We start from the raw sequence: 27,348 nt of genomic DNA on the forward strand, positions 1-27,348 counted from the left end.
CTACTAGGGAAGTCTGTGTTCTGAGAGGTAGTGGCTTCAGTCAAGAAGACTAAACATTTTTCTATTGTGGTTGACGAAACAAGTGATTCTTCGATTCACAAACAAGTGGCATTTTGTATTCGTACTGTCGATGATTCCTTAATCATCTTCGAAGACTTTATTGGCTTATACAAGATCCCCATCACTGAATCACAAAATCTTTATAGTATTTTAAAAGACGTTTTTGCTCGTCTTCATTTGTTAATGGATAACTTAAGAGGACAGTGCTATGATAGTGCCTCGAATATGAGAGGTAAGTTCAAAGGACTAAAAAAGTTAGTTTTGGATATACAACCAAAAGCACGTTATGTGCACTGCACTGCTCACAGTTTAGACTTGGCAGTTGTAGACATTCTCACCTATCTAACGTCTATGCTGGATATTATGGCTTTAGCCAAGGACTTAATAAACACCGTAAGGGAATTCAACAAAAGGATCGGACTTTTCAGAAGCATACGCTGTGAGAGCGCCAACGACCGAGCTGGTCTACGACCCCTTTGCCCGACTCGATGGACTATGTGAGCTTCTAATATCTTGAGAATATTGAAAATCTTTGAAGAACTTCTAGAGTTTTTTGAAACATTTTCTGCAGAGGACAAAACAGAGGCAGGTTACAAATGTGCAGGCTACCTTGAGTCGATGTTACAATTCAAGACTTATTCCTTTTATGTCTTCATTGCCATGCAGTGAACCCAGTAGAGGATATCAATGAAGAAATTCAGTGCCCTCGTCTCAGTGTTGCTGATCTGGAAAAAATAAATGAGGGCTTCATTTGTATACTGAATGGAGGGCGTGACAGCTTTGAACACATTTGGGAATTGTGTTTGAAAGAAAAACCTTCACAGGTTGATAATCCTTCGCTACCTCGGAATCGAAGTATATTAAAGAAGTATGAAAACAACGAAGCCAGCTCACCGCACACTTTCAAAACCCAAAAGGAATACTACAGAGCTATTTACATTGTAGTTTGTGAAATTCAACGTCTTGTAAAAGTTGATTTTTTGTTGTTGCTCCCGAATTTATCCTATTATAATTTGACGTGTTTTCTGTAATGAGAAAGATAGTTAGCAATGATTGAACAGTTCTATGATATCTGTGTGTAAAGAAATGTTCTCTGCGTAACAACGTAAAGAGGGAGAGATTATGAGATATAATTCTCACGCACAGAGAAGTAGTTCACGCAGGAATGATTTATTTCGTGAATCATCAGTACGCATCTTGTGGGACACCTTCAGACGTCTCGTGGCAAAAAGAATAGGAAACATGAAATTAAGAAACAATATTTGCAACGACCTAAATTCTAAATAAAGGCAATGTTGTGTAGTGTAAATAAACAGTGATCACACATCTCCTGTCTTTCAGAATACCTTTTCACCATGTATCACGGCAGCTGTGACTTCACGTATCAGTGCTTGAAACACGGAGGAGTCAATACAGTTCAGTAGTGAGCTCACCAATCAGGAATTCCAACGTATGTCATCATTGATTCATGTGTTTTGTTATCCTAGGGACAGTACCACCTGCCGGCCGCGGTGGTCTCGCGGTTCTAGGCGCGCAGTCCGGAACCGTGCGACAGCTACGGTCGCAGGTTCGAATCCTGCCTCGGGCATGGATGTGTGTGATGTCCTTAGGTTAGTTAGGTTTAAGTGGTTGTAAGTTCTAGCGGACTGATGACCACAGCAGTTGAGTCCCATAGTGCTCAGAGCCTTTTGAACCATTTGACAGTACCACCAAGTTATCGACTGTTGAAGTGTTTGACAGAAAAATTGTTGTTTCCATTTCCATAATTGTCCTCAAGTACATCGCTCTTGTATAGACCCTCTATATACTGCTTCCACCTTTCTGCTTTCCCTTCTTTGCTTAGAACTGGGTTTCCATCTGAGCTCTTGATATTCATACAATGGCTCTTTTTCCTCAAAAGGTCTCTTTAATTTTCCTGTAGGCAGTATCTATCTTACCCCTAGTGAGATAAGCCTCTACATCCTTACATTTGTCCTCTAGCCATCCCTGCTTAGCCATTTTGCACTTCCTGTCGATCTCATTTTTGAGACGTTTGTATTCCATTTTGCCTGCTTCAATTACTGTATTTTTATATTTTCTCCTTTCATCAATTAAATTCAATATTTGTTCTGCTACCCAAGGATTTCTGCCAGCCCTCTACCTACTTGATCCTCTGCTGCCTTCACTACTACATCCCTCAGAGCTACCCATTCTTCTTCTACTGTATTTCTTTCCCCCATTCCTGTCAATTGTTCCCTTATGCTCTCCCTGAAATTCTGTACAACCTCTGGTTAAGTCAGTTTATCCAGGTCCCATCTCCTTAAATTCCCACCTTTTTGCAGTTTCTTCAGTTTTAATCTACAGTTCATAACCAATAGATTGTGGTCAGAGTCCACATCTGCCCCTGGAAATGTCTTACAATTTAAAACCTGGTTCGTAAATCTCTGTCTTACCATTATATAATCTATCTGATACCTTTTAGTATCTCCAGGGTTCTTCCATGTATACAACCTTCTTTCATGATTCTTGAACCAAGTGTTAGCTATGATTAAGTTATGCTCTGTGCAAAATTCTACCAGACGACTTCCTCTTTCTTTTCTTACCCCCAATCCATAGTCACCTACTACGTTTCCTTCTCTCCCTTGTCCTACTGTCGAATTCCAGTCTTCCATGACTACTAAATTTTCGTCTCCCTTCACTACCTGAATAATTTCTTTTATCTCATCATACATTTCATCAATTTCTTCATCATCTGCAGAGGTAGTTGGCATATAAACTTGTACTTCGTGTCTATCGTGGCCACAATAATGCGTTAACTGTGCTGTTTGTAGTAGCTTACCCACACTCCTATTTTTTTTATTGATTACTGAACCTACCCTTGCATTACCCCTATTTGATTTTGTATTTATAACCCTGTATTCACCTGACCAAAAGTCTTGTTCCTCCTGCCACCGAACTTCACTAATTCCTACTATATCCAACTTTAACCTATCTATTTCCCTTTTTAAATTTTCTAACCTACCTGCCCGATTAAGGGATCTGACATTCCACGCTCCGATCCGTAGAACACCAGATTTCTTTCTCCTGATAACGACGTCCTCCTGAGTAGTCCCAGCCCGGAGATCCGAATGGGGGACTATTTTACCTCCGGAATATTTTACGCAAGAGGACGCCATCATCATTTAACCATACAGTAAAGCTGCATGCCCTCGGGAAAAATTATGGCTGTAGTTTCCCCTTGCTTTCAGCCGTTCGTTGTAACAGCACAGCAACGCCGTTTTGGTTAGTGTTACAAGACCTGATCAGTCGATCATCCAGACTGTTGCTCCTGCAACTACTGAAAAGGCTGCTGCCCCTCTTCAGGAACCACACGTTTGTCTGGCCTCTCAACAGATACCACTCCGTTGTGGTTGCACCTACGATACGGCCATCTGTAACGCTGAGGCACGCAAGCCTCCCCACCAACGGCGAGGTCCATGGTTCATGGGGGTGGAGAGTGGGACAGAAAAATTAGGAAGACGAATTTATTGCGAAAATATGAAAGTTGGTGTAGTGGTCTGTTGGCCCGAAAGATTTCAAGAATCAGAATAGCAAGTTTTAGATCCACGGCCTACATCTACAGGGATACTCTGCAAATCACATTGAAGTGCCTTGCAGAGGGCGCATCGAACCACTTTCAGAATCATTTTCGATTACTCCACTCTGGAACAGCGCGCGGTAAAAAGGAGCACCTACATCTGTCCGTGCGCGTTCTGGTTGCCCTTATTTTATTATGATGATCGTTTCTTCCTATGTAGGTTGGCGTCAATAAGATATTTTCGCATTCGGATTAGAAAGCCGGTGATTGAAATTTCGTGAGAAGATACCGCCGCAGTGAAAAACGTCTTTGTTCTAATGATGTCCATCCCAATCCTGTATCATGTCCATGACACGCTGCCCCCTATTTCGCGAGAATACAACACGTGCTGCTCTTCTTTGAACTTTCTCCATGTACTGCGTTAATACTATCTGGAAGGATCCCAGATCGTGCAGCAGTACTCCAAAAGAGGACAGACAAGAGAAGTGTAGGCAGTCACTTTAGTAGATATGTTACATTTTCTAAGTGCTTTTCCAATAAAACGGAGTCTTTAGTTTGGCTTTCCCACAGCATTTTCTATGCGTTATTTGCAATTTAAATGGTTCGTAATTGTATTCCGCCGGTATTTAGTTGAATTTACGGCTTTTAGATTAGACTGATTTATCTTGTAACCGAAATTTAACGGATTCTTTTTAACACTCATGTGGATGATCTCACACTTTTCATTATTTATAATCAGTTGACAATTTTCGCTCCATTTACATATCTGTATGCCATTCTTTTTCAATTTGTTTTGATGTTCTGATGAATTTACTATAGGATAAACCACAGCATCATCTGCAAATAACCAAAGACGGATGCTCAGATTGTCTCCTAAATCGCTTATATATAAATAAGTAACAGCAGAGGTCCTGTAACACTAACTTGAGAAGCGCCAGAAATCACTTCTGTTTTACACGATGACTTTCCGGACAGGATATCGCTAATGCAGTCAAATAACTGAGACGGTATTCCATAAGCAGGCAATTTCACTGCATGCCGCTTGTGTGGTGCAGTGTCAAAAGCCTTTTGGAAATATAGAAATATGGAATCAATTTGATATCCCTTCCCAGTAGCACTCAGTAAATAGAGTGAGTAAAGAGCTTGTTGTGTTTCACAAGAACGATGTTTTCTATATCCGTGTTAACTGTGTGTAAATGGACGTTTTCTTCGAGATAGTTCATAATGTTCGAACACAATATATGTTCCAAAATCCCACTGCATATCAGCGTTAATGATATGGGGCTGTAATTTTCTTGAATATTGGTGGACCTGTGCAGCTTTCCAATCTTTCGGTACGGATCTTTCGTCGAGCGAGCGGTTGTATATGGTTGTCGAGTATGGAGATATTGCGTCAGCATACTCTGACACGAACCTAATTGGTATGCGGTCTGGACCAGAAGACTTGCTTTTATTAAGTGATTTAAGCTGCTTCACTACTCTGAGGGTGTACATATTTCATACCGTCAGTGCCCTCTTTCCTAGTTATACGTCTAACATCATTTGGAAACGTCCGCTGGAGTGCACAGTGTCTGTGTGCTTCGACGGCTGCAGCATATTGAACGTTACCTGTGTCTGCCTTACGCCCTGTGAACACGCGCGCCTCGTCCCTCTGTTGCAGGCGTGGAGAGGGAGTTCTCGTGCGGGCGGCTGTTCTACCGCACCTTCCACCTGGACGAGCACCGTCACGCCCTCTACGTGGGCGCCATGTGAGTAACCAGTAACAAAGGCGCAGCTAACGCGTCCAGCACTGCAACTCATACTAGCTGCTGCACTGGGGTATGTACAGTCTCTTTGCACTGTGCGAGTGTGGGATTCATTTGCCCGCAGGGACCGGAAACGGTAAAGGCGTGTACAGGCTGAACCTGAACACTTCCGAGGTGGTTGAGCAATACTTTCTGAGTACCAGCATTAATAAACTGCTAATACGACTACTCGGTCCCATTTGTAGGTGGCTTATTTAACGGCAGCCAGGTCAACAAAAAGACGATTTTCAGTATTTCATATAGTTAGTTACGGGTTTGAAAATTTAAAGTACTGTTATATTCTTACTCATTATAAGGCATAATCTTGAGTTAAAGGTTTAACGCAATAAGTCAAGAGTATTTAAGGTAGGAACTGGGTATTAGTCTTGAGGCAGACTATATTTATGCAGTATTAGACAATGAGACTACTAAAAATTTATCTGTGTCAGCCACACATTCCATTGCGTGAAACTGCCTTACGCTTTTCGATATTACATCGTTTTCAAATGCTAAAAGGAGTATGTCCATGATCTCATAAATAATTAATGGTCACATTAATGCCACAATGGATCAGCTGAGGCTTATGCAGAAGTCTTACAGAATATATATATATATATATATATATATATATATATATATATATATATATATATATATATATATATATAATTCTTCATGTTTAAATACTGTTTGCATTACTGACATACGGGTGCCGTTGTGCCTCGTCATCTGCTGTGAAGCACCACATCCAAGTGCAAGCTAGTCGTAATGCTAGGTGGTCTTAAGCCAGTCACAAGAGGGTGCTAGTGTAGTAATATGTCTACAAGTTACCTATACACGTGTGTATAGAAATTTTAAAAATTTAAAAAGAGAATGAGATAGCAATAATACTACTACATTGTGTGGATTACATTTACCCTCTAAGCAACTGCATAATAAAAGAACTAAGAGGAGTTGCAGCACAAGCCGAAAGCTGGCTGCACTTGTTGTTGTTGTTGTTGTGGTCTTCAGTCCAGAGACTGGTTTGATGCAGCTCTCCAAGCTACTCTATCCTGTCGAAGCTTCTTCACCTCCCAGTACCTACTGCAATCTACATCCTTCTGAATCTGCTTAGTGGATGCATCTCTTAATCTCCCTCTACGATTTTTACTCTCCATACTGCCCTCCAATACTAAATAGGTGATGCCTCAGAACGTGTCCTACCAACCGATCCCTTCTTCTAGTCAAGCTGTCCCACAAATTTCTCTTCTCCCCAATTCTATTCAATACCTCCTCATTAGTTATGTGATGTACCCATCTAATCTTCAGAATTCTTCTGTAGCACCACATTTCGAAAGCTTCTATTCTCTTCTTGTCCAAACTATTTATCGTCCATGTTTCACTTCCATACATGGCTACACTCCATACAAATACTTTCAGAAACGACTTCCTGACGCTTAAATGTATACTCGATGTTAACAAATTTCTCTTCTTCAGAAACGCTTTCCTTGCCATTGCTAGTCTGCATATTCTATCCTCTCTACTTCGACCATCATCAGTTATTTGCTCCCCAAATAGCAAAACTCATTTACTAATTTAAGTGTTTCATTTCCTAATCTAATCCCCTCAGCATCACCTGATTTAATTCGACTACATTCCATTATCATTTTGCTTTTTGCTTTTGCTTTTGCTTTTATTGATGTTCATCTTATATCTTCGTTTCAAGACACTGTCCTTTGCTTTCAACTGCTCTTCCAGGTCCTTTGCTGTCTTCGACAAAATTACAATGTCATCGGCAAACCACCTCGTTTATATTTCTTCTCCATAGATTTTAATTCCTACTCCGAATTTTTCTTTTATTTCCTTATTGAATAACATCAGGGATAGGCTACAAGCCTATCTCACTATATTCCCAATCACTGATTCTCTTTCCCTTTCATGCCCCTCGACTCTTATAACTGCTGTCTGGTTTCTGTACATATTGTAAATAGCCTTTCGTTTCCTGTATTTTACCCCTGCCACCTTCAGAATTTGAAAGAGAGTATTCCAGTCAACATTTTCAAAAGATTTCTCTAAGTCTACAAATGCTAGAAACGTATGTTTGCTTTTCCTTAATCTTTCTTCTAAAATAAGTCGTAGGGTCAGTATTGCCTCACGTGTTCCAACATTTCTACGGAATCCAAAATGATCCTCCCTGAGGTCGGCCTCTACTAGTTTATCCATTCGTCTGTAAAGAATTCGCGATAGTATTTTGCAGCTGTGACTTATTAAACTGATAGTTCGGTAATTTTCACATCTGTCAACACCTGCTTTCTTTGAGATTGGAATTACTATATTCTTCTTGAAGTCTGAGGGTATTTAGCCTGTCTCATACATCTTGCTCACGAGATGGTAGAGTTTTATCAGGGCTGGCTCTCACGAGGCTGTCAGTAGTTCTAATGGAATGTTGCCTACTCACGGGACCTTGTTTCGACTTTGGACTTTCAGTGCTCTGTCAAACTCTTCACTCAGCATCATATCTCCCATTTCATCTTCATCTATATCGTCTTCCCTTTCCACAATATTGTCCTCAAGCACATCTCCCTTGTGCAGACCCTCTATATGCTCCTTCCACCTTTCTGCTGTCCCTTCTTTGCTTAGAACTGGGTGCCCATCTGAGATCTTGATATTTATACAAGTGGTTCTCTTTCCTCAAAAGGTCTCTTTAATTTTCCTGTAGGCAGTATCTATCTTACCCCTAGTGATATATGTCCCTACATCCTTACATTTGTCCTCTAGCCATCCCTGCTTAGCCATTTTGCACTTCCTGTCGATCTCATTTTTGAGACGTCTGTGTTTCTTTACTTATAGTTACGGAGGCAAAATACATTGCATGTTAACTCTTTCAAATTTTTAAAGTTTCTGTACACTAGTGAATAGGTAATTGGTAGACATGTTACTACACTAGCTCCTTTCTTTGACCAACTTAAGACCACGTATCATTACAGTCAATTTGCGCTTGGCTGTGGCGGTTGGCACCAGATGAGGACCCTACAGGGGGCTCGCCACTCTTTGGCGGGTTCGAGCTTGGCTACCACGGGATCCCAGACTTTGCAGCATCTTTTCCCTTCCGTGCTGCATGTCTATTCTCTTGCTGTTCTTTTTCACCTCCCTTGGGGAACATGCCTTGGGTGTTATTGGGATGTCCCACATTGTCTGCGGAGAGGCTCGAAGAAGTCCACCATAGACAAATAGTCTTCTCCTTCGCCGACTCGAAGTTCCTCTTCGGCGATGTTGCCACGTGATACCTTCGCCCAGCTGGCCTATGCGTCGCCGGTGCGCACCACCAACCGTTTTTCTGCGTTGTACTCCACAGACCGACAGCACAAGCAAGCCAGTGCTTCTGTGGACTCGTGGAGCAGGATCCTCCTGCTTCTGTGCCCTAAAACAGTGAGTATTCGCAGGCTGCCACTCGGCAGCTGCTCTTAATTTCGCGGCCTTTGGTCCCACAAAGAGGATTTACAGCTGCTTTTAGCATCGCAGCGTCCCCTTGTACTCTGACTTCAGGAAACAAAATTGCGCCCTCACGACCGCTTTGAGCTTTCACATAACTTACCCATTCGGTTTGACCTTCCCCCTGAGGTCGGCATTCCGTCTCATGGGGGCGTGAAGCTGCTCATTCGGGATGATGATCATATTCAACCCATCTCCCTGACTACCCATTGCACTTCCCCTTTTCCTTCCTCACCTGACTTTTCCCTCTGTACCATTTATGTCCCTCCGTCATTCGATGTCACCACGTCAAACTTCCTATAGCGTATTGGGCAACTACCTCCTCCAATTCTGCTGCTCGGTGACTTTAATGCGCATCATCCCCTTTGCGATTCTCACAGAACATGTCAAGGAGGTGCTCTCTTGGCTGATCTTCTTAATCAACTCTACCTCTTCTGCCTTGACACTGCGGCACTCACATTCCTTTCTGACTCCTCGCACACCTTTTCCCATTTGGACCTATCCTTCTGCACTGCCCAGCTTGCCCACCGTCTTGAGGGTCCGTTCTTTTTGACACATACTCGAGCGGCCAGTTCCCATGTGCTATCCGTTTGCTGACTCCTACCTCACCTATGTGCACACCCGAATGGCAGCTTACTAAGGCTGACTCGCCGCTTTACGCGTCCCTCTCCGCGTTTTGAACTGTCATCCTACGGTGGCAAACTGCATTCATTACAAACAGATGCGTGTAAAGTGTCTCCCTATTCTTCGGGATACCAAAAAAGCTAGTTCTTTTAATGGTTCCATCCCTTCCTCTGTCGTGTTGTAAGTAGGCTATTTAGGTTTTCTTATTGGTAACGCCATTTAGCGCTCTGTATGAAAATCACTGGCTGTGCTGTGTGCAGTCTGTGGCTGGTTTGCATTGTTGTTGGCCATTGTAGTGTTGGGCAATTGGCTGTTAACAGCGCGTAGCGTTGCGCAGTTGGAGGTGAGCCGCCAGTAGTGGTGGATGTGGGGAGAGAAATGGCGGAGTTTTGAAATTTGTCAGACTGGATGTCATGAACTGCTATATATATTATGACTTTTGAACACTATTAAGGTAAATACATTGTTTGTTCGCTATCAAAATCTTGCATTTGCTAACTATGCCTATCAGTAGTTAGTGCCTTCAGTAGTTTGAATCTTTTATTTAGCTGGCAGTAGTGGCGCTCGCTGTATTGCAGTAGTGCGAGTAACCAAGATTTTTGTGAGGTAAGTGATTTGTGAAAGGTATAGGTTAATGTTCGTCAGGGCCATTTTTTTGTAGGGATTGTTAAAAGTCAAATTGCGTTGCGCCAAAATAAAAATATTGTGTGTCAGTAATTTTTCTAAGGGGACGTTTCATATGTCGACCCTTATCCGAGGATACCTCACTTAAATCTTCTCATTTTTTCTTGTAGTTTGTGTGATTATTGTAGGTTTTGTTTATTGCTAGCGCGTAATTGTAGAGAGAATTTCCTTTGTAGTTGTAATTTTTCATTCTTGTACAGTAAAACAGTTGTGGCATGCATGTAGATTTGCACCAAGTATTTCGCAGCTGCGCGTGCAATTAACGAGATATCATTTTCAATGCTATGTTAATGTGTTTTCTTATTTTGCTCTTCAAATTGTGCTTTTCTGTGTTGTCGTGTGAAATATTGTGACAATAATGGCTTGTAAAAAACGTAATACTAGGCTCCGAAGTAAACTGAGAAATGACAGTGAAGACGAAATCAGTGTGTTAGCGCCACCATGTAATGAATTAACTAATGTTCAAAGCATTAATTTGTTAACTGTGCATAGGGAAATGGAGCGGGCGGCAAACAATGGTGTAGATAGTGAAACAATTAGTGAACAGGGAAGCATTATCGATCGATCGGTCGGCAACAGCCCGCCTCAGGAATCGGAAATGACAGGACACAATTTTGCAAATACTGCAGATTCAGGTTTTGGGTCCTCACCGTTTTCTCAAATAAGTCAAGACACATTTTCTGCTTGTCAAAATGTGAATGTTGCCGGTGCAACTTCACTGCCGAAAAGCACTGAGGAACATGTTTCAGACACCAGTGCATTGTTATTACAGTTAATGCAACAAATGGGACAAAGGCTACAAAAGTTAGACACAATGGAACAAAATCTTCAAAAGTTAGACACAACGCTTGAACAAAAGCAGAAACAAATGGGATAAAAATCTTCAAAAGTTAGACACAATTGAACAAAATCTTCAAAAGTTAGACACAATAGACACAATGGAACAACATCAGAGACAAACACAGCAACATTTAGACGCAATGGAACAAAATCTTCAAACGTTAGACACCACACTTGAACAAACACGTGAAGATTTCATTACTGACTTACATAAAATCGAATCGAAATGTCGAAAAGTCTGTAATGACGTAAAAACACAAATTTGTGAGCATTTCCAACCTATTTTTTCGCGTCATGAAAATGCATTACAGAATCACGAAGCAGCCATAAAGGTACTGCAAACTATAGTTCATGAAAATCACGACACCTTGACTCAGTTGCATCTACCGATTCGGTTACGCAACTTGCAAAAACCCAGGAAAACTTAAAGGACACAGTATATACTCTGAAAATTGGTTCAGAAAGACACATGGAGGAAATTAGTTCATTATCAGAGAAAGTAGTTGAACTTTCGGATCAGCTAAATAATTTATCTACGAAGGTAGATGATAATCTGAATGACACAAAATCGGTAGTCTTTAATGACAAAGAACAGTGCGAACAAATTAGGAAATTCAAACAAAATCAGAATCAAATTAATACGCAACACCAAAGAGAAATCCGGGAAGTACAAGATCAGTTGACACAGGTAATACAGGAATTACACATTTTAGAGGCCACTCGCGCTCCAGTACGGGAAGAGGGACATAGAAATACGGAACAGCCACAAAATAATAACTCACGGCACTTCGGAAATTATGAAAGAAATTGGCTAGGTACACCGAATTTTGAGATGGAACCGCCGAAACGACGTAACAATGACCGACATGCGACTCGCCGACATGATGATTTTGACTATAAGCTGTTCATTACTACACGTAAATTCAAAACATATAAGAATTCTGGCAACGACATTCATCCACAAGCAGTGCTCCATCAATTCTCTCATTGTTTTCCTCCCAACTGGTCATTAGAGCACAGATTAGAATTTATGTGTGGCTATTTAGAGAATGAACCAGCTATAAGAATGCGATCGGTCATTCACGATTGCCACAGTGAAGGAGAATTTTATCATGTCTTCCTCTCAGCATATTGGTCTCAAGCTACACAAGACCGAGTAAAACATAGCATCATAATGATGAAACATTTCGAACAATCTGAATTTTCCAGTCTTGTGAAATATTTTGAAGACATGTTGCACAAGAATCAGTACCTGTCAAACCCATACAGCCCCTCAGAACTCATCCGCATTTGCTTAATCAAATTGCCTGAATATTTACGACATATTATTTTGACAGGACGTTGCAAAGACGACATTGAAGCTTTTCAGGGACTCTTACAAGAATTAGAAATTGACACTGACAATCGCGGAACGCGAAAACAGGAACGAAGCAATTACAGGTCACATCCGTCGCAATTCCGCGATGAAAGAAATAATAACTGGACACGACAAGGCTATTCACACAACACAAATCGTGACCAAAACAGACACCACCCGTATGACAACCGTTGGCAGAGTAGTAATAATTACAGGGAAAGATCACCTCTCCGTGGTAGTGACTATCACAGAGACAATCAGAGAAACTGACAATATGGGAACCAAAATAATTATTATCAAGGGAGACAGAATAACTTTAGACGCAACGGTCCAGCGCGTAGTTACGATTCTGGGAGAAATTCTCCACCATGTGACCGACAAGAAAGAAACTATCGAATCTACCGACATCACGACAGACGATATGATCGTAACGTCAGACCTGAATTGCATCAGAACTGGCGGGATTTCAACAGGGCATGGCCCTCTCGACAAGGTGAATTTATAGAAGGTCGGTCTCCAAATCCCAATAACGACGCGCGCCATCAAAGAGACAATAGGCAATGACTCATACCGCTGGCAGCCACAATACGTACTTATGAAACTGACGACGCAGCTGCCGTAGCTAGTAATTACGTAAAAATGGAAGACATTAGGGACATCTTACTCCAGGAACACGACGTAAAACATAACAACATTGCATATCCTGTGATTCACGTTACAGTAAATGACGTAAAATTTACGGCAGTACTTGACTCTGGCAGTCCCATTTCAGTAATTAGTGAAACAGTCTTTAGCAAATGCAACAAATCGAACGATTGCCCCACACTTCCGTTACGTAAGATTAAATTACAAGGTGCAATCTTTGGAAAAAGTGTAGATGTACGCCAACAAACCAACTTAGAATTCTGTTGTCAAAGCCACAGCTTCTCTATGAACTTTCTTATTGTCCCATTATTGTCGACGGAAATTATATTGGGAGTAGACTTTTTTAATGAATACAAAGCAATCTTAAACTTTCACGATGCTGAAATAAGTTTAGAGAAAGAAGGTAAGTCAATAGCTTTGAAATTTGAAGATTGGCTCTCAAACCATGACGAAGAAATTAATCGGCTTTACCTCCTGTTAGACAACAGTATGGAATTTTCGACGGAACTTGACACTAACAATCACTCTGCAAGTACTGACAGGGATGATATCGATGGCGCATTTGATACTAATGAGTTAATTCAGAATAAAATTCAAACAATTGAGAATTGTAATGACACTGATAGGCAAGACCTTTTTGAGATTTTACAAGCACATTCCACAGTTTTTACTCACAAAACATGGACAATCAAGGGATTTCAATACCAATTTCGTGTTCGTGAGCATATTAAATTTCGTGTTAGACCATAAGTAATTCCGGCACATTATAGGGACTGTGTTAGAACAGAAATACAATCTATGCTTGAGGAGGGCATTATTGAGCCTGCAGTAAGCTCATACAACAATCCATTACACGTTGTTGAGAAAAAAAATGGATAGATCAGGCTTGCCTTAGATTCGAGACAAATCAATACTATCATCATTCCTGAAACAGACAGGCCGCAAAACGTTGGAAGAACTTCTTCAAAATTTTAATGGTGTAAAAGTGTTGTCTTCTATTGATCTCAGATCCAGGTTTTATCAGATCGAACTTCATCCAGAATGTAGAAAATACACAGCTTTCCTTTGTTTCGGCGTTTGTTATCAGTTTCGGAAACTTCCTTTTGGTTTGAACATTTCTTCGGCAGCATTCATTCGCGTGCTAAATTCCATATTACCTGAGTTCTTAAAACGTCACATAACCTTATATGTGGACGGTATTCTGATAGCAGAAGCCTCATGGGAACAACACAGTCGCATCCTCAACATCGTGTTACATATTTTTGCAGAATATGGAATTACAGTTAACTTGGAAAAGTCTGAATTTGGTAGGACAAAGGTGAAGTTTTTGGGACATATTATTTCTTCTGAAGGCATTCAGCCGGATCCTGAAAAGTTAGAAGCAATCAGAGCCATTCCAGTTCCATCCACATAAAAAAAAAGCAAGTCCGCAGTTTTCTAGGTCTCGTAAATTTTTACCGTCGTTTTCTTAATATGCAAATTCTAGTTACACCAAAACTTTGTTCTCTCACTGGAAAAAATACTATTTGGAATTGGGACGAACAAGCACAGTTGGAATTCAATTCTTTGAAAGAAGCGTTACTTAACGTGCCAATACTAGCTCATCCAGATCTGTCACAAGATTTATGCCATAGCACGGATTCTTCTAAAGTCGGTCTTGGTGACCATTTATTTCAAGAAACCATAGAAAATGACACTACTGTTCAGAAAACCATTGCTTTGCTAGCCGAGTGAAAAAAATTATTCCGTTACTGAATTAGAAGCTTTAGCTATCGTTTGGGCATTTAACAAATTCCGTTTCTTTCTTTCTGGTAAGCACGTAAAAGTATACAGTGATCATCGTGCATTACAATTTCTTATGTCTTCAAAATTAAATCATGACAGTTTAAAACGTTGGGCATTGTTTCTGCAAGAATTCCACTTCACAATAGTCTACATTCCCGGCAAGGAGAACATTGTTGCGGACGCACTGTCACGCGCACCGACTGGGCTTCAGAAAAGTAACACAGAAGGCAACCTCGAGAAAAATTTCAGTATTCTTTACATTCAGAAAGTCGCCTTTGAAAACTTCATCACCACATCTTTAAAGGACATTGCTCATGAACGAGATGATTTAGTTAATAAGCTCATTTGGTACATTCATTTCAGCTACGCACATTTTGGTCCACTAAAATGTTATCATATTCTTCGGACGACTTGTTATTTTAACAATATGGAAAAGAGAATTCGAAGAGTCTTGTCTATTTGTAAACTTTGTCAAAAGGCGAAACCATCTACTTTCTCACATCGTGCTCCGTTGTTTCCTATCATTCCTTCTAAATTAAAAGAATTTGCTGCTGTTGATCTCTTGGGACCCCTTGTCAGAACATCGAATGGATTTTCGTACGTTCTAGTCGCTGTTGAACTTACTTCAAAATTTGTTTCTTTCACTCCGTTACGTAAAGCCACTGGACGGTCTGTATCCAACGCCTTTGTTAAAGATTTCTTACGTGAAGTTGGCCACGTTGCTAAAGTCATTTCAGATAACGGACCGCAATTCAGATCTGCTGTTTGGTCACGCATGCTTCGGAACCATAAAATCAAACCTGTTTTTATTTCATTGTACTCACCACATTGTAACCCGTCTGGACGGATTATGAAAGAAATCAATAAGCTTTGCAGACTTTATTGTCACAGAAAGCATCAGCATTGGGACATATATTTACACTTATTTCAAAATGTGCTGAATGAAATGCCTCATGACTCCACTGCTTTACCACCCACACTCGTACTGAAGAATGAAGAACCACCGAACAGAATCAGAGAGCTTGTACCTTTCCCGAATACACGTAAACTTCAACACAAAGACATAATTGATTTGGCTATTAAAAATATAAAATCTGCAGCAGTCAAAAGGAGAATACTACACGGTAAAGCAAATGCAAAGAAATTATATATTGGTCACAAAGTTCTCATTAAAGCTCATTCATTGTCACATAAGAAGAAACACTTCAGTCACAAATTCTTTCTAGTTTACAATGGACCATACAGAATCCGACGTATACCACATGATAATTGCGTTGAAGTTGAAACTCTGCGTACTACGAAGAGTAAAGGTTTACACCACATTTCACATGTAAAACCGTTTGTTGAAAGATAATCTGCTTTTTAACTTTGTGTTTGCCATAAAACTTTTCACTTCACATTTCTAGTATGCTTTGTCAGACTTAAGAAACTGTTACCATGCAGCAATGTTTGAAGTTAAATATCCAGTCAAGAACCTGGGCAACTTATTTAGACAGTAATTACGAATGCATTGTTATAGTGAACAGACGACACAGTGTTGTACATTCTTGCAACAAGTTGCACGATTATGTAACGACTATCAGGCTTACATACTTAGAACTTATACTGCTAATGAGATTTTAATGCAACATTCTGGTTTACCTGAAAAGATACTCTTTATTTGAAGTACATTCGGTGAGATTAAAGATGACTTAGCATTTGGTTTCTTTTATAGCTACACGATTGTATCACGACGCTATTAATATGTGACACAATTTACATTGTTGCTTTTGCGGTGTATCTGTTTTATATCTGCACAGTTTTCCTGTATTATTCTGGAAAGTAAGACATGTTTTAGTAGTAACTTTTGTGGTATAGGTACAATGAGACAGCCTTTTTCGTAGCATAACAATACGTCACATTATAGTACTTTCTTGATCACGGTAAGGTACGTAATAACTACAATATACATATGAAAAGCATTTCACTTTCGTTTATAATAAGGTAAGTACATTGACTTAAGCAGAACTTTGCTTACAGACGACGATAACTACGACACTTCCACAGAATTATCTTACAGCAAGACGCACATTTAGCGCTACAGGACATGCATTTGAGTGATTAATTTTGTACTTAAACCATTTATTTTTCAAGATTTTTGAATTACAAAGGAATTTTTCCATGATACATTTCATTCCATTGCTGTAATCTGTAACACCTGAGGGTATAATTACATTAATCCTCAGGGGGTACATGCCTACTTTGTGTACCATGTGTCCGGCAAGCACAAGGAGCCCTAGCTAATATGGTATTTGCTTATACAACTTTACACATCGGTACCATATATCTCTAACACACAAATTACACAGCTATCTGATCATTTAACTGAGAGATAAACATGTTTTTTACTACATCAGTGACACATGTTTATGCAGTTACACAGTTGGGTAACTTCACACTTATGAAATTGTATTTTGACTGTACCTTGTGAACTGTTCATATTTTTTCAGAACCATTGTGATACTATGAGAGCTTTGAATCATGTATTTGGTAAGGGAGCATGATTTTAAAGTACGTTTGAGGTAGATGACACTATTGAAATGAGCAGAGAATTTTTTTTAGGTTTTGACATTATTGCAGAAAGCTACGACGTTTTTGAGATTTGACTGAGGTGTTATGATGTTATATTACGACGACGATGTGTATTATGCTGTTGAGGTATGTTTATGATCAATAAGCTGATGCTATATGAGGAATCTGATTATGCTACGTATTCATTATGATGAAATATTGAAGTGTCGACGGAAGATTGACGTGTCGACGAATATGTATATGTGTAATAAGGTAAGGAATAAGGAGTAATGGTTAGGGACTCTGGTTTGTGAAAAAGGATGTCGGAAACCGAGAATCGTACTTTAAGAGTTATGAAATGTGTGTATATGCGTGAATGTACCACTATGCTGGCGAAATTTTTTTGGACACTTTTATATTTACAGGATTTTGTTTATACAGATTAGAAACGCAAATTCTCAACCTGGGAAGTTTTTATATGAGACTGTCACTGTAAGCAAACTGGTGTCGTAAATATTTCGGTTAGAAAGTTAAGTGACCACCTGCACGTAATGCGTCGTGGGCACCCAGCTGCGCGACAGTCACCTGGAAAAAAGCATTAGTGTGTGCCTTTCAGAGGCACAGGTGGAGAAAAAAAAGGGCCATTATCCTCGCTATTGACATTCCTTTGTATAAAGCATCGCAAATATGACACGCTCAAACTTGACACTGTGGAGCTCTTAATTTATGATATTTACTGAAATGCCTAATGAAATGACGAGAAATACTTTTATGTCTATACACCTGATTATGACTACTGTCTTTCTAGTTGAGAGATTTTTTACTACCTTATGAAATGCCATATGGCTAATGAATGATGTTTCATGCCTTCCTTTGTACATATATGCTCATTTTCTTTAATATCTAGTTTCTAGCTGCACTGCAGCACTGGTTATTATAAAATTTAATAGATGTACTAATATCACTATTTTCTGTCTACAGACCCAGTAAAGAATACGTTTATGATGTACTTTCTTAGAAAAGAGAGCACAAATAGACATTTCCCTTCACAGGAATTGCATAAATAATTTTTTTAATGACTTGGTAACTTTCTTGCAGAGTTAGTTTCTGTGATGCATCACTCTAGTGTAACATAGGTATTAAAAATGGCCACTTTTACTGTAATATTTTTTCTGCTTGAGCTATGTCATGTTTAGATATAAGTTTTTGCATTTGCTGCTGCTGTTTGCCAGGCATAGTGCTACTAAATTTCACTTTACATTACTCTGTTAAGCGAGTTTTACAACTGATTTATTTTTCTTGTTTGCTGCTCATTGCCTTATATTAGTTGTAATATTGCTGCTTGCTTTGCCAATTTGCATTTTTTTGTCATTGCTGTTTGTGTTAATTGTTTTGTGCTGCTGCATTGCCTCGTCCCTTAGTTTAGCATCTTAGCTCAGTAGATTTAATTTAGCTTAAGATGGGGTAGGCCATATAAGAGAACAAGTTGTGATGAATTGGAAGAAATGCATTGAGAAGCTATAAGAAAATGGTTGGGCCAAAAAAGTATTTTGATAGAGGATATGAACCAAAAAAGTAGGGTTTAGGGACAACAGGTTTAGTTAGGATTTTCTTGGAAATATATGATAAGGTAAGATAATGGAAAATAAATAATGAGGTAAGAAATATGTGAACATATAAATAAAGAAAGCATGCTTGGATAGGATTTTTGGTGGAAACAAATGTTGAAATAAGACGAAAGATCTATGGAATGAAGTTTTGGGTTGGACTGCAGTACCAAATGTTACACTGAAAACAAACCCTGTCTTTCCTTTTGTATTATTCCGCTATGTGTTTATGTACCCTTGTGAATTTGTCTTTTTCCTGTCTTTAAGTGTTTAGCTAATAAGATTTATGTTGTAGAATTTTTCAAATACTATGTTATTTACTTTGTACAGATGTTTAGACATTATTTATTCTGTTTTGTTTTAATGCTCTTGTGTGAAGTTGATGTTTCAAAAGTTATTCTGATCTTTTATGTATTTACTTATGTCATAATTCCTGTAACACTGATGTATATGTTATTTCGATTCGTCTGTAAAGCCCGCATTACCACAAATGTTATCTGTATTGTTATGTTCTTTAATGATGTATTTTGTACCTTTGTTATTGTATTCTTATGTTATAAAATTGTAATTGGCACCAGTTCATCAAATTAAGTAATTTGTAAGCATTCATTTCACTGCACACATTTCTGTTGATCATAGAATATGCACAATATGTGAAAAAAAGAGGACTGTTAGTGTTTGGATATATGTTAATAATTCAGCAAGGGACTGGATAACAGCATTGCTGGTTCTAAGGGTATTTCAAAAAAAAATTTGGTGAGTGCACAAGTGGTGGTTCATGGACTTGCTATATTGTCCGCAAGACTCTTCGATGGTGACTGTACAACTGCACAGTTGCAACAGATGGTTGCTGACCCTCTCTACAAGGACTACAGTGGGTCTGCATCTTTGATCGCCCACCAATACCATTATCTCTACAAGGACTATAGTGGGTGTGCGTCTTTGATGGCCCACCAATACCGTAATCTCTACCAGGACTACAGTGGGTCTACTCTGTGGTGACCTACCTACCAATATTCTTCAAAACTTCGACTGACTCTGCGGTGGGTTTGCTCTGTTGTGGCCCATTACCTGTCTGCATGTCAAGAGTCAGCACTGTCTTTCCGTTGGAAGGACAACACTACTTCGTCAAGACTGCATGGAAATCCACTACTTCCGTGTGCATTTTCTTTTACTGCTCTGACATTGAGAACAACACTGCTATTTTACTGTGATGAACGATCAGGACTCTCTTTATGGACTGTGAGAAAATTTTAACTTTTGACCAACATTGTATCAATAAATGTGTGCATTTGATTCGTTTGTTATTGTAATTATAATTATGAAAAAAAATTTTCAAATCTGTATTAGCCAGTGCGCAAAACAATTTGTAAAATTTTTTGTGGGGAGCATGGGGGCTCTGTAAGTAGGCTGTTTAGGTTTTCTTATTGGTAACGCCACGTAGCGCTCTGTATGAAAATCACTGACTGTGCTGTGTGCAGTCTGTGGCTGGTTTGCATTGTTGTTGGCCATTGTAGTGTTGGGCAGTTGGCTGTTAACAGCGCGTAGCGTAGCGCAGTTGGAGGTGAGCCGCCAGCAGTGGTGGATGTGGGGAGAGAAATGGCGGAGTTTTGAAATTTGTAAGACTGGATGTCATGAACTGCTATATATATTATGACTTTTGAACACTATTAAGATAAATACATAGTTTGTTCTCTATCAAAATCTTTCATTTGCTAACTATGCCTATCAGTAGTTAGTGCCTTCAGTAGTTTGAATCTTTTTTTTTATCTGGCAGTAGTGGCGCTCGCTGTATTGCAGTAGTTCGAGTAACCAAGATTTTTGTGAGGTAAGTGATTTGTGAAAGGTATAGGTTAATGTTAGTCAGGGTCATTCTTTTGTAGGGATTATTAAAAGTAAGATTGCGTTGCGCCAAAAAAAGATTGTGTGTCAGTAATTTTTCTAAGGGGGCGTTTCATAGTGTGAACCAACCACCGACGGACTTCTGGGACCAAGATCCATCGCCACTTTCGCCCTGACAGCAGCAGACGATGTCATCGTGGACCGTATTGCTGTGTCCAACACCTTGGTCCGCCATTGTGAGGAAATTTCGAGCTCTATCCCTGCCTTCCATCATCGGAAACGATCGTAGGAAGCTCGGGCGATACCCTTCTCTTCTCCAAATCTTGTATCCAACAGTGCGGCCTCCACTATAATGGAGCTAGATCATGCTCTCAATTCATCCCGATCCTCCGCCTTAGGGCCAGACGATGTCCACATTCAGATGTTGCTGCACCTTCCTCTTGCGGGCAAGCACTTTCTACTTAATGCGTACAACCGCATCTGAGCAGAGGGCACATTTCTCTCAAACGTGTAAATTAAAAACTATTTGAAAGATTTAGAACTGTCTGTAACAGTCCATGCACCGTTTCTGATGGAGATGTAGAGACCGGTCGCTCTTAATTGCGAGTGAGATGAACATTGCTGACTTCCAGGATTCTTCGACCTGCTTAAACAGAGTCATGGAATTATCCCGGATACGAAGTAGCAAAATCACGATATTTACTTCAACTAAACGTGTAGAGATGTCATTAACAGGATATACAGAAATTCGTAGCTGACGTTAAGTCGAAGCTTATTGTTATCCCTCAAAATGCTGTGTATAAAATCAGTCAATCAGATTTCATGAAAAAACTGCTTACAAAGCTCTCTTTATCATTTAGAGCGAAAAAAAAGCAAAGTCGCTTCCGAAGCCGATGAATGCCATGACAAATTCGTATACGACGATGGCAGCGATACGTATGAATTGATTACTGTTTCCGCGGCTTTATAGCCGTCTGTAGGCTCGTCACGGGAATGAAGGACCAAAAACGTAAAAATACTATTCAATTGTAAGAATCTGGTAATTTGCAAAAATTGTAAAGAATAATTCGAGTATTATTTTCGAAGCATTTTCTTACCAGTTACAGCCAATAATTCATTGCTTTTATTAGACTCTTGGCCTGGACGACCTGTGTCTTCAAAAGGACGACGAAAAGATAGTAAAAATTCACATTCCAGCCAGGACATATTGTATGATTCAGCCTCTCGTTAAAGAAATTTTTTTACAGTATAAAGTATTCTTCTGAAAATATTCGGCGATATAATATCCAATAGCTCTTTGTCATTTGTTTTATCAGAGGAGCAGTATTCTTAAACTTCAGTCATTCGTGCATTGTCAGTTTGTATCATCACATTTCAAAAATCTGATCAAACATAATAGATGAAATGCTCCAGTTTGCTTTTGTTCTACAATATTACTTTTATTGTTAATCGGTTTTCGGCTTACAAGGCCACCTTCAGACATTTACTGAGTATTATCACCAAAGAAGTTACAATGGTTGCAAACAACACTGGAAGAGAAGTAACACGTCTAGACTGAAGTAGAAACATACAGTAAGTGACATCTTTGACAGTGTGGTGGTAATGCAATGAAAAAGTAAAAATTGAACAGTACATAAATAACAATGGAGTGGACAGGAAAACCTTTAACGCAAAATAGGAATAGCATGCCTACATAACAGTTTCTATTAATAAAGAAAACTAATAAAATAAAATAAAATTAGTACTGGACAAGGCTAAATCAGGAGGTATGAATCATGGAGAGTGATAACCAAACCAATTAAAAGAAGAGACTATTATCAATTTGACTGCAGAACACATAAGGAATTTAAGCAATATCAATAAGATACACGGAAATAAATAAATGCAGGAAAATGGAGGCGTTTGGGGGAATACTCCATATTGACATTAACATTACAATCAAAACAGTGGCTGTGAAACAGTTTATATTAAATAAATGAACAAAGTAAAATATAAACAATATTTGATGGAGAACCACAGGGGGTGTTATACGTGAACAGTACTATAAGTACCAGTTAAATGAAAGCCTTAACTATTGAAACTACAGTCTATATGGAATACAAAAACAACTTCAACAAAACAAAAGAACTCAATGAATACAGGAGAATGGGAATAAGGAGGAAGAGACAGTGTGGGAAGTAATGAATAACAGACATGATTATATGAAGTTTCCAATTAAAAGAAGAGACAATTATCAATTTTACTACAGAATACATAAGGAACTTAAGGTTTGGTTACACTCTCCATATTTCATACCTCCTGATGTAGCCTTGTCCAGTACTAATTTTATTTTATTTTATTAGTTTTGTTTATTAATAGAAACTGTTATGTAGGCATGCTATTCCTATTTTATGTTAAAGGTTTTCCCGTCTACTCTATAGTTATTTATGTACTGTTTGATTTTTACTTTTTTATTGCATTACCACCACACTGTCAAAGATGTCACTTACTGTATGTTTCTACTTCAGTCTAGACGTGTTACTTCTCTTCCAATGTTGTTTGCAAACATTATAACTTCTTTGGTGATAGTACTCAGTAAATGTCTGAAGATGGCCTTGTAAGCCGAAAACCGGTTAACAATAAAAGTAATATTGTAGAACAAAAGCAAACTAGTGCTTTTCATTTATTATAATGTTGTTCTACCAACAACCGACGGAAGATTCTGTTAACCTCATCAAGCATATCTGGTGTGCAGAACAACAGCCACGACCATTTCTTACTCCATCACCATAAAAAACAAAACAAAAAAATAGTAATTACTGTGAAGCGCCTGAATACATCAATTTTTATTTTATCAGATATGCCTAGTGTAGGGAAACGTTTGTTTTCAACATGTAATAGACACTTATGACGAGAACAGGAGTTAAAGTAAAGTAAAGTTTGTTAGTGAAATATACATTATTCAAAAACTATGATACGAACTACGCAACAGGAACTGTTATAAAACATGTCATATCAACAAATTAAAATCCCTTGTGGAAGTCGTCTTTAACGTAACAACACGCACTGTCTCTATTTGCCATCCTTTGCTAGTCACTTGCGTAACAGTTACATTTGCAACAGTCTACCTGTCGATATGAAGAGCTAGTTATTCAAAAAAATTCGTGATTTGATACATTTTTGGTACGTTTTAAGACAGTGTGCACTTTGGAGAACGTAGCGCCGCATGTTGGCGCTATGTTCTCTTGCCACAGCTGCGTCTGCTTATTGACACATTCACCGGTTACACAAGAAGGGTTGAACAGACCGCTGTTATAAGCGGTTCCTCGAGGGGCAAAAATGAGTAAATACTTGCTAAAATTTTGACAGTCATTTCTTTCTGAGTAAATACTTGCTAAAATTTTGACAGTCATTTCTTTCTGTATATTCTTCCCGTGCGTAAAATTTCAGGGTAGGTTTCGGCATGTCAGACTTGACCATATCCTTATCAGTTCGGCTCGATACCCGTCGGGCTTAGAACCACTGTTGCCGACACATGTGGCAACTCCACGTTCCACATTTCGCAACCTGTACACCCCCTAAACACCTAAAATGTATTCTTCGTATTAAACTGTATAAACAGGATAACTCAAAATTTTGTTATGTCCTGTTCTTCTTGTTTCTTCAGAGCACTTTCTTGTATAACGCATAACATCAGTCGGATTAGGCATGAAGGAAGAACTAAACTCCGCCCGAACAGGCCATGAAGGTCCAACGGTAGCGGCCGGACACCGAGTCATCCTTAACTCACAGGCGTCACTGGATGCGGATACGGAGGGCTACTTGATCAGCACACAGCTCTCCCAGCCGTTCTGTCAGTTGGCGAATCAAGTAGCTCCTCAGTTTCGCCTCACAAGGGCTGAGTGCACCGCACTTGCCAACAGCGCTAGGCAGACAGGATCGTCACCCATCCAAGTGTTAGCCCAGCCCGGCAGCGCTTCACCTCCGTGATCTGATGGGAAACGGTGTTACGCCTGCGGCAAGGTCGTTGGCGATTAGGCACGAAATTCGCAGTAATTATGCAAACATCCGTCGTAGTCCTCGTGTTATTCCCTTTATGTTCTTACTGAAGCGTGTATTATTCTCTATTACGCACAAAATACTTGTTTATCCGTGATTCCATTATTATGATGAATATTTACTATCGATTTTAATAGTAATTGAGTTGCAGTTGAATATGCGTAACTATTTGAATGTTATTTACACAATTTACCTACTAAAAACAGTTTGTAATTGCAATCTCGGATACAGTTGAAAGCAATATGTTTGCTTGAAACTGTCTGCGTTATGCGATGAATTCTGCACAGTAAACGATTTTTATTTTCGTATCTGGAGAATATTTGCGCTTACATTGTGCATTAGTATAGAAGGCATGAGTTCTCCTTAACTACAATAATTCTCGTATGTAAGCGTACAGGGATAGAAGCAGTGATGTTGTGGTAGTACTTCATAAGTTTTTTAGTAATTACTCTAATCATAAACAGATACAGTTTTCTGATTGACGAAATGAGAACTTACAACAATAATAAAGTTGAACGTGGCTTGATTGCTAATTCCGTCGGAGGACAACAGTACTAACTGGAAAGCGATATAAGGTGGAACGAGCATTTGAGAACTGTGAAAGGGTTGGCGAATGGTCGACTTCGGTTTATTGGGAGAATTTTAGGAGAGAGGGGTTCACCTGTAAAGCCGGCTGCATATAGGACGCTGGTGCGACCCGTTCTCGAGTACTGCTCGAGTGTTTCGGATTCGTACCAGCTCGTATTGAAGGAAGACATCGGAGCAATTCAGAGGCGGGTTGCTACATTTGTTACCGGTAGGTTCGAACAACACGCAAGTGTTACGGAGATGCTTCACGAACTCAAATGGGAATCCCTGGAAGGTTGGCGAAATTCTTTTCGAGAAACACTACTGAGAAAATTTAGCTGGCTGCCGATCGATCCTACTACCGGCAACACACACTGCGCGTAAGGATCACGAAGATAAGATACGAGAAGCGAGGGCTCCTACGGAGGCCTACAGACAGTTGTTTTGCGAGTGGATTCAAATCAAATGGTTCAAATGGCTCTTAGTACTATGGGACTTAACATCTGAGGCCATCAGTCCCCTAGACTTAGAACTACTTAAACCTAACTAACTAAAGGACATCACACACATCCATGCCCGAGGCAGGATTCGAACCTCCGACCGTAGCTGCAGCGCGGTTTTGGATTGAAGCGCTCAGAACCGCTCGGTCACAGTGGCTGGCTTTGCTAGTGGAACAGGAAAGGAAATGAAAAGTAGTGGTGTAGCGTACCCTTCGGTGGCTTGAGGATTATCTGTTTAAATGCAGATGTCGATGTCATAGGTTTGTGATATCTTTCAGTATACCTTGAAGCGAAGGCGTAACTTCTGATGGATTCACTGTAACCTTTAAGTCTACGCTACTTACGCTCTGGCGTTGAAAATGATGGAATGTTATCCTCTCTCTCTCCAGTCTGAAGTTGGTAGAAGGAGAAAATGCCGGCCGCTGGTGGCCGAGCGGTTCAAGGCGCTTCAGTCTGGAACCGCGCGACCGCTACGGTCGCAGGTTCGAGTCCTGCCTCGGGCATGGATGTGTGTGATGTCACCCTGTCTGTACACCCTGTCGCGATCACGGCGATCGGATTTTTCAATATTAATTTTAAGGGAACAGTTCTACATTTGTGACGCAATGTTCTTTACAGTGTCTGTACGGACTGTACACCCCGTGATAAACATGGACGTATTTAGTTCGAGAACTGTTGCACTAGTAGGTATGTGTTTTGTTTGATAGTGCGAGGTAACAAACAGAATAAATCATACTAGATTACCACTCTTAACGAACCACCGGAGATCACTAGGTCTTAATATCAACGCCAGTAACTACACCGTCGTTCCTCCATGAAACCTAGATTCTTTAATGACTCGACTCCCACGCATAAAACAGCTTCAAATATCTGAGCAATTTACAAGTGCCTTAAGCGAATCTAGTTTTCTGCGTATATCAATCTTTATGACATATTGCTTGAACCATGTATCATACAGTGATATAATTTTGCAGGTAACTTGGGTGGTATATGTGGTTACTGTTCGCAAAACGTGTTGTGAATAGTTAGCAGTAAGGACGTAATAAATTGAAACGTCACACATGATGCTGAGGCTTTACTGCATGAACAGCGAAAATTAGGACTTTTTTCCTTTCATTATTTTTCGGGAAGCTGTCGGGGAGAAACAGCTCCCAAATGGTTTCAAATTATGTGCAGTTTGTTCGAAGCCAATTGCGCTACACTTTTCGATAGTACATCATTTTCAAAGGTTAAAACGAGTATATACATGATATCATAAATAAATGATGGCTGCATTGATGTGACAATGGATCTGATGAATTTATGGATAAATCTTTTCAAATTTAAAAAATATATAAAAAATCTTCGTGTTAAAATATTGTTTGCGATATTCATATATGGGAACGTCGTGCCTCTTCATCTGGTTTTTTTTTTTTTTTTTTTTTTTAGGACTCACAAG

At 39.6% G+C, this 27,348-nt stretch overlaps 1 protein-coding gene across 1 annotated transcript in view; it reads left to right on the forward strand.

Moving 5' to 3' along the window:
* LOC126199397 (semaphorin-2A-like) overlaps positions 1-27,348 on the forward strand; it is a 1,365,238-nt gene that overhangs the window by 470,023 nt on the left and 867,867 nt on the right. The window contains exon 2 of the mRNA XM_049936316.1: positions 5,277-5,364. Within this exon, the coding sequence (XP_049792273.1) occupies positions 5,277-5,364 (88 nt within the window). The remainder of the gene's footprint in view (positions 1-5,276; positions 5,365-27,348) is intronic.

The sequence above is a fragment of the Schistocerca nitens genome, chromosome 8 (genome assembly GCF_023898315.1).
Source record: "Schistocerca nitens isolate TAMUIC-IGC-003100 chromosome 8, iqSchNite1.1, whole genome shotgun sequence".
Lineage (NCBI taxonomy): Eukaryota > Metazoa > Arthropoda > Insecta > Orthoptera > Acrididae > Schistocerca > Schistocerca nitens.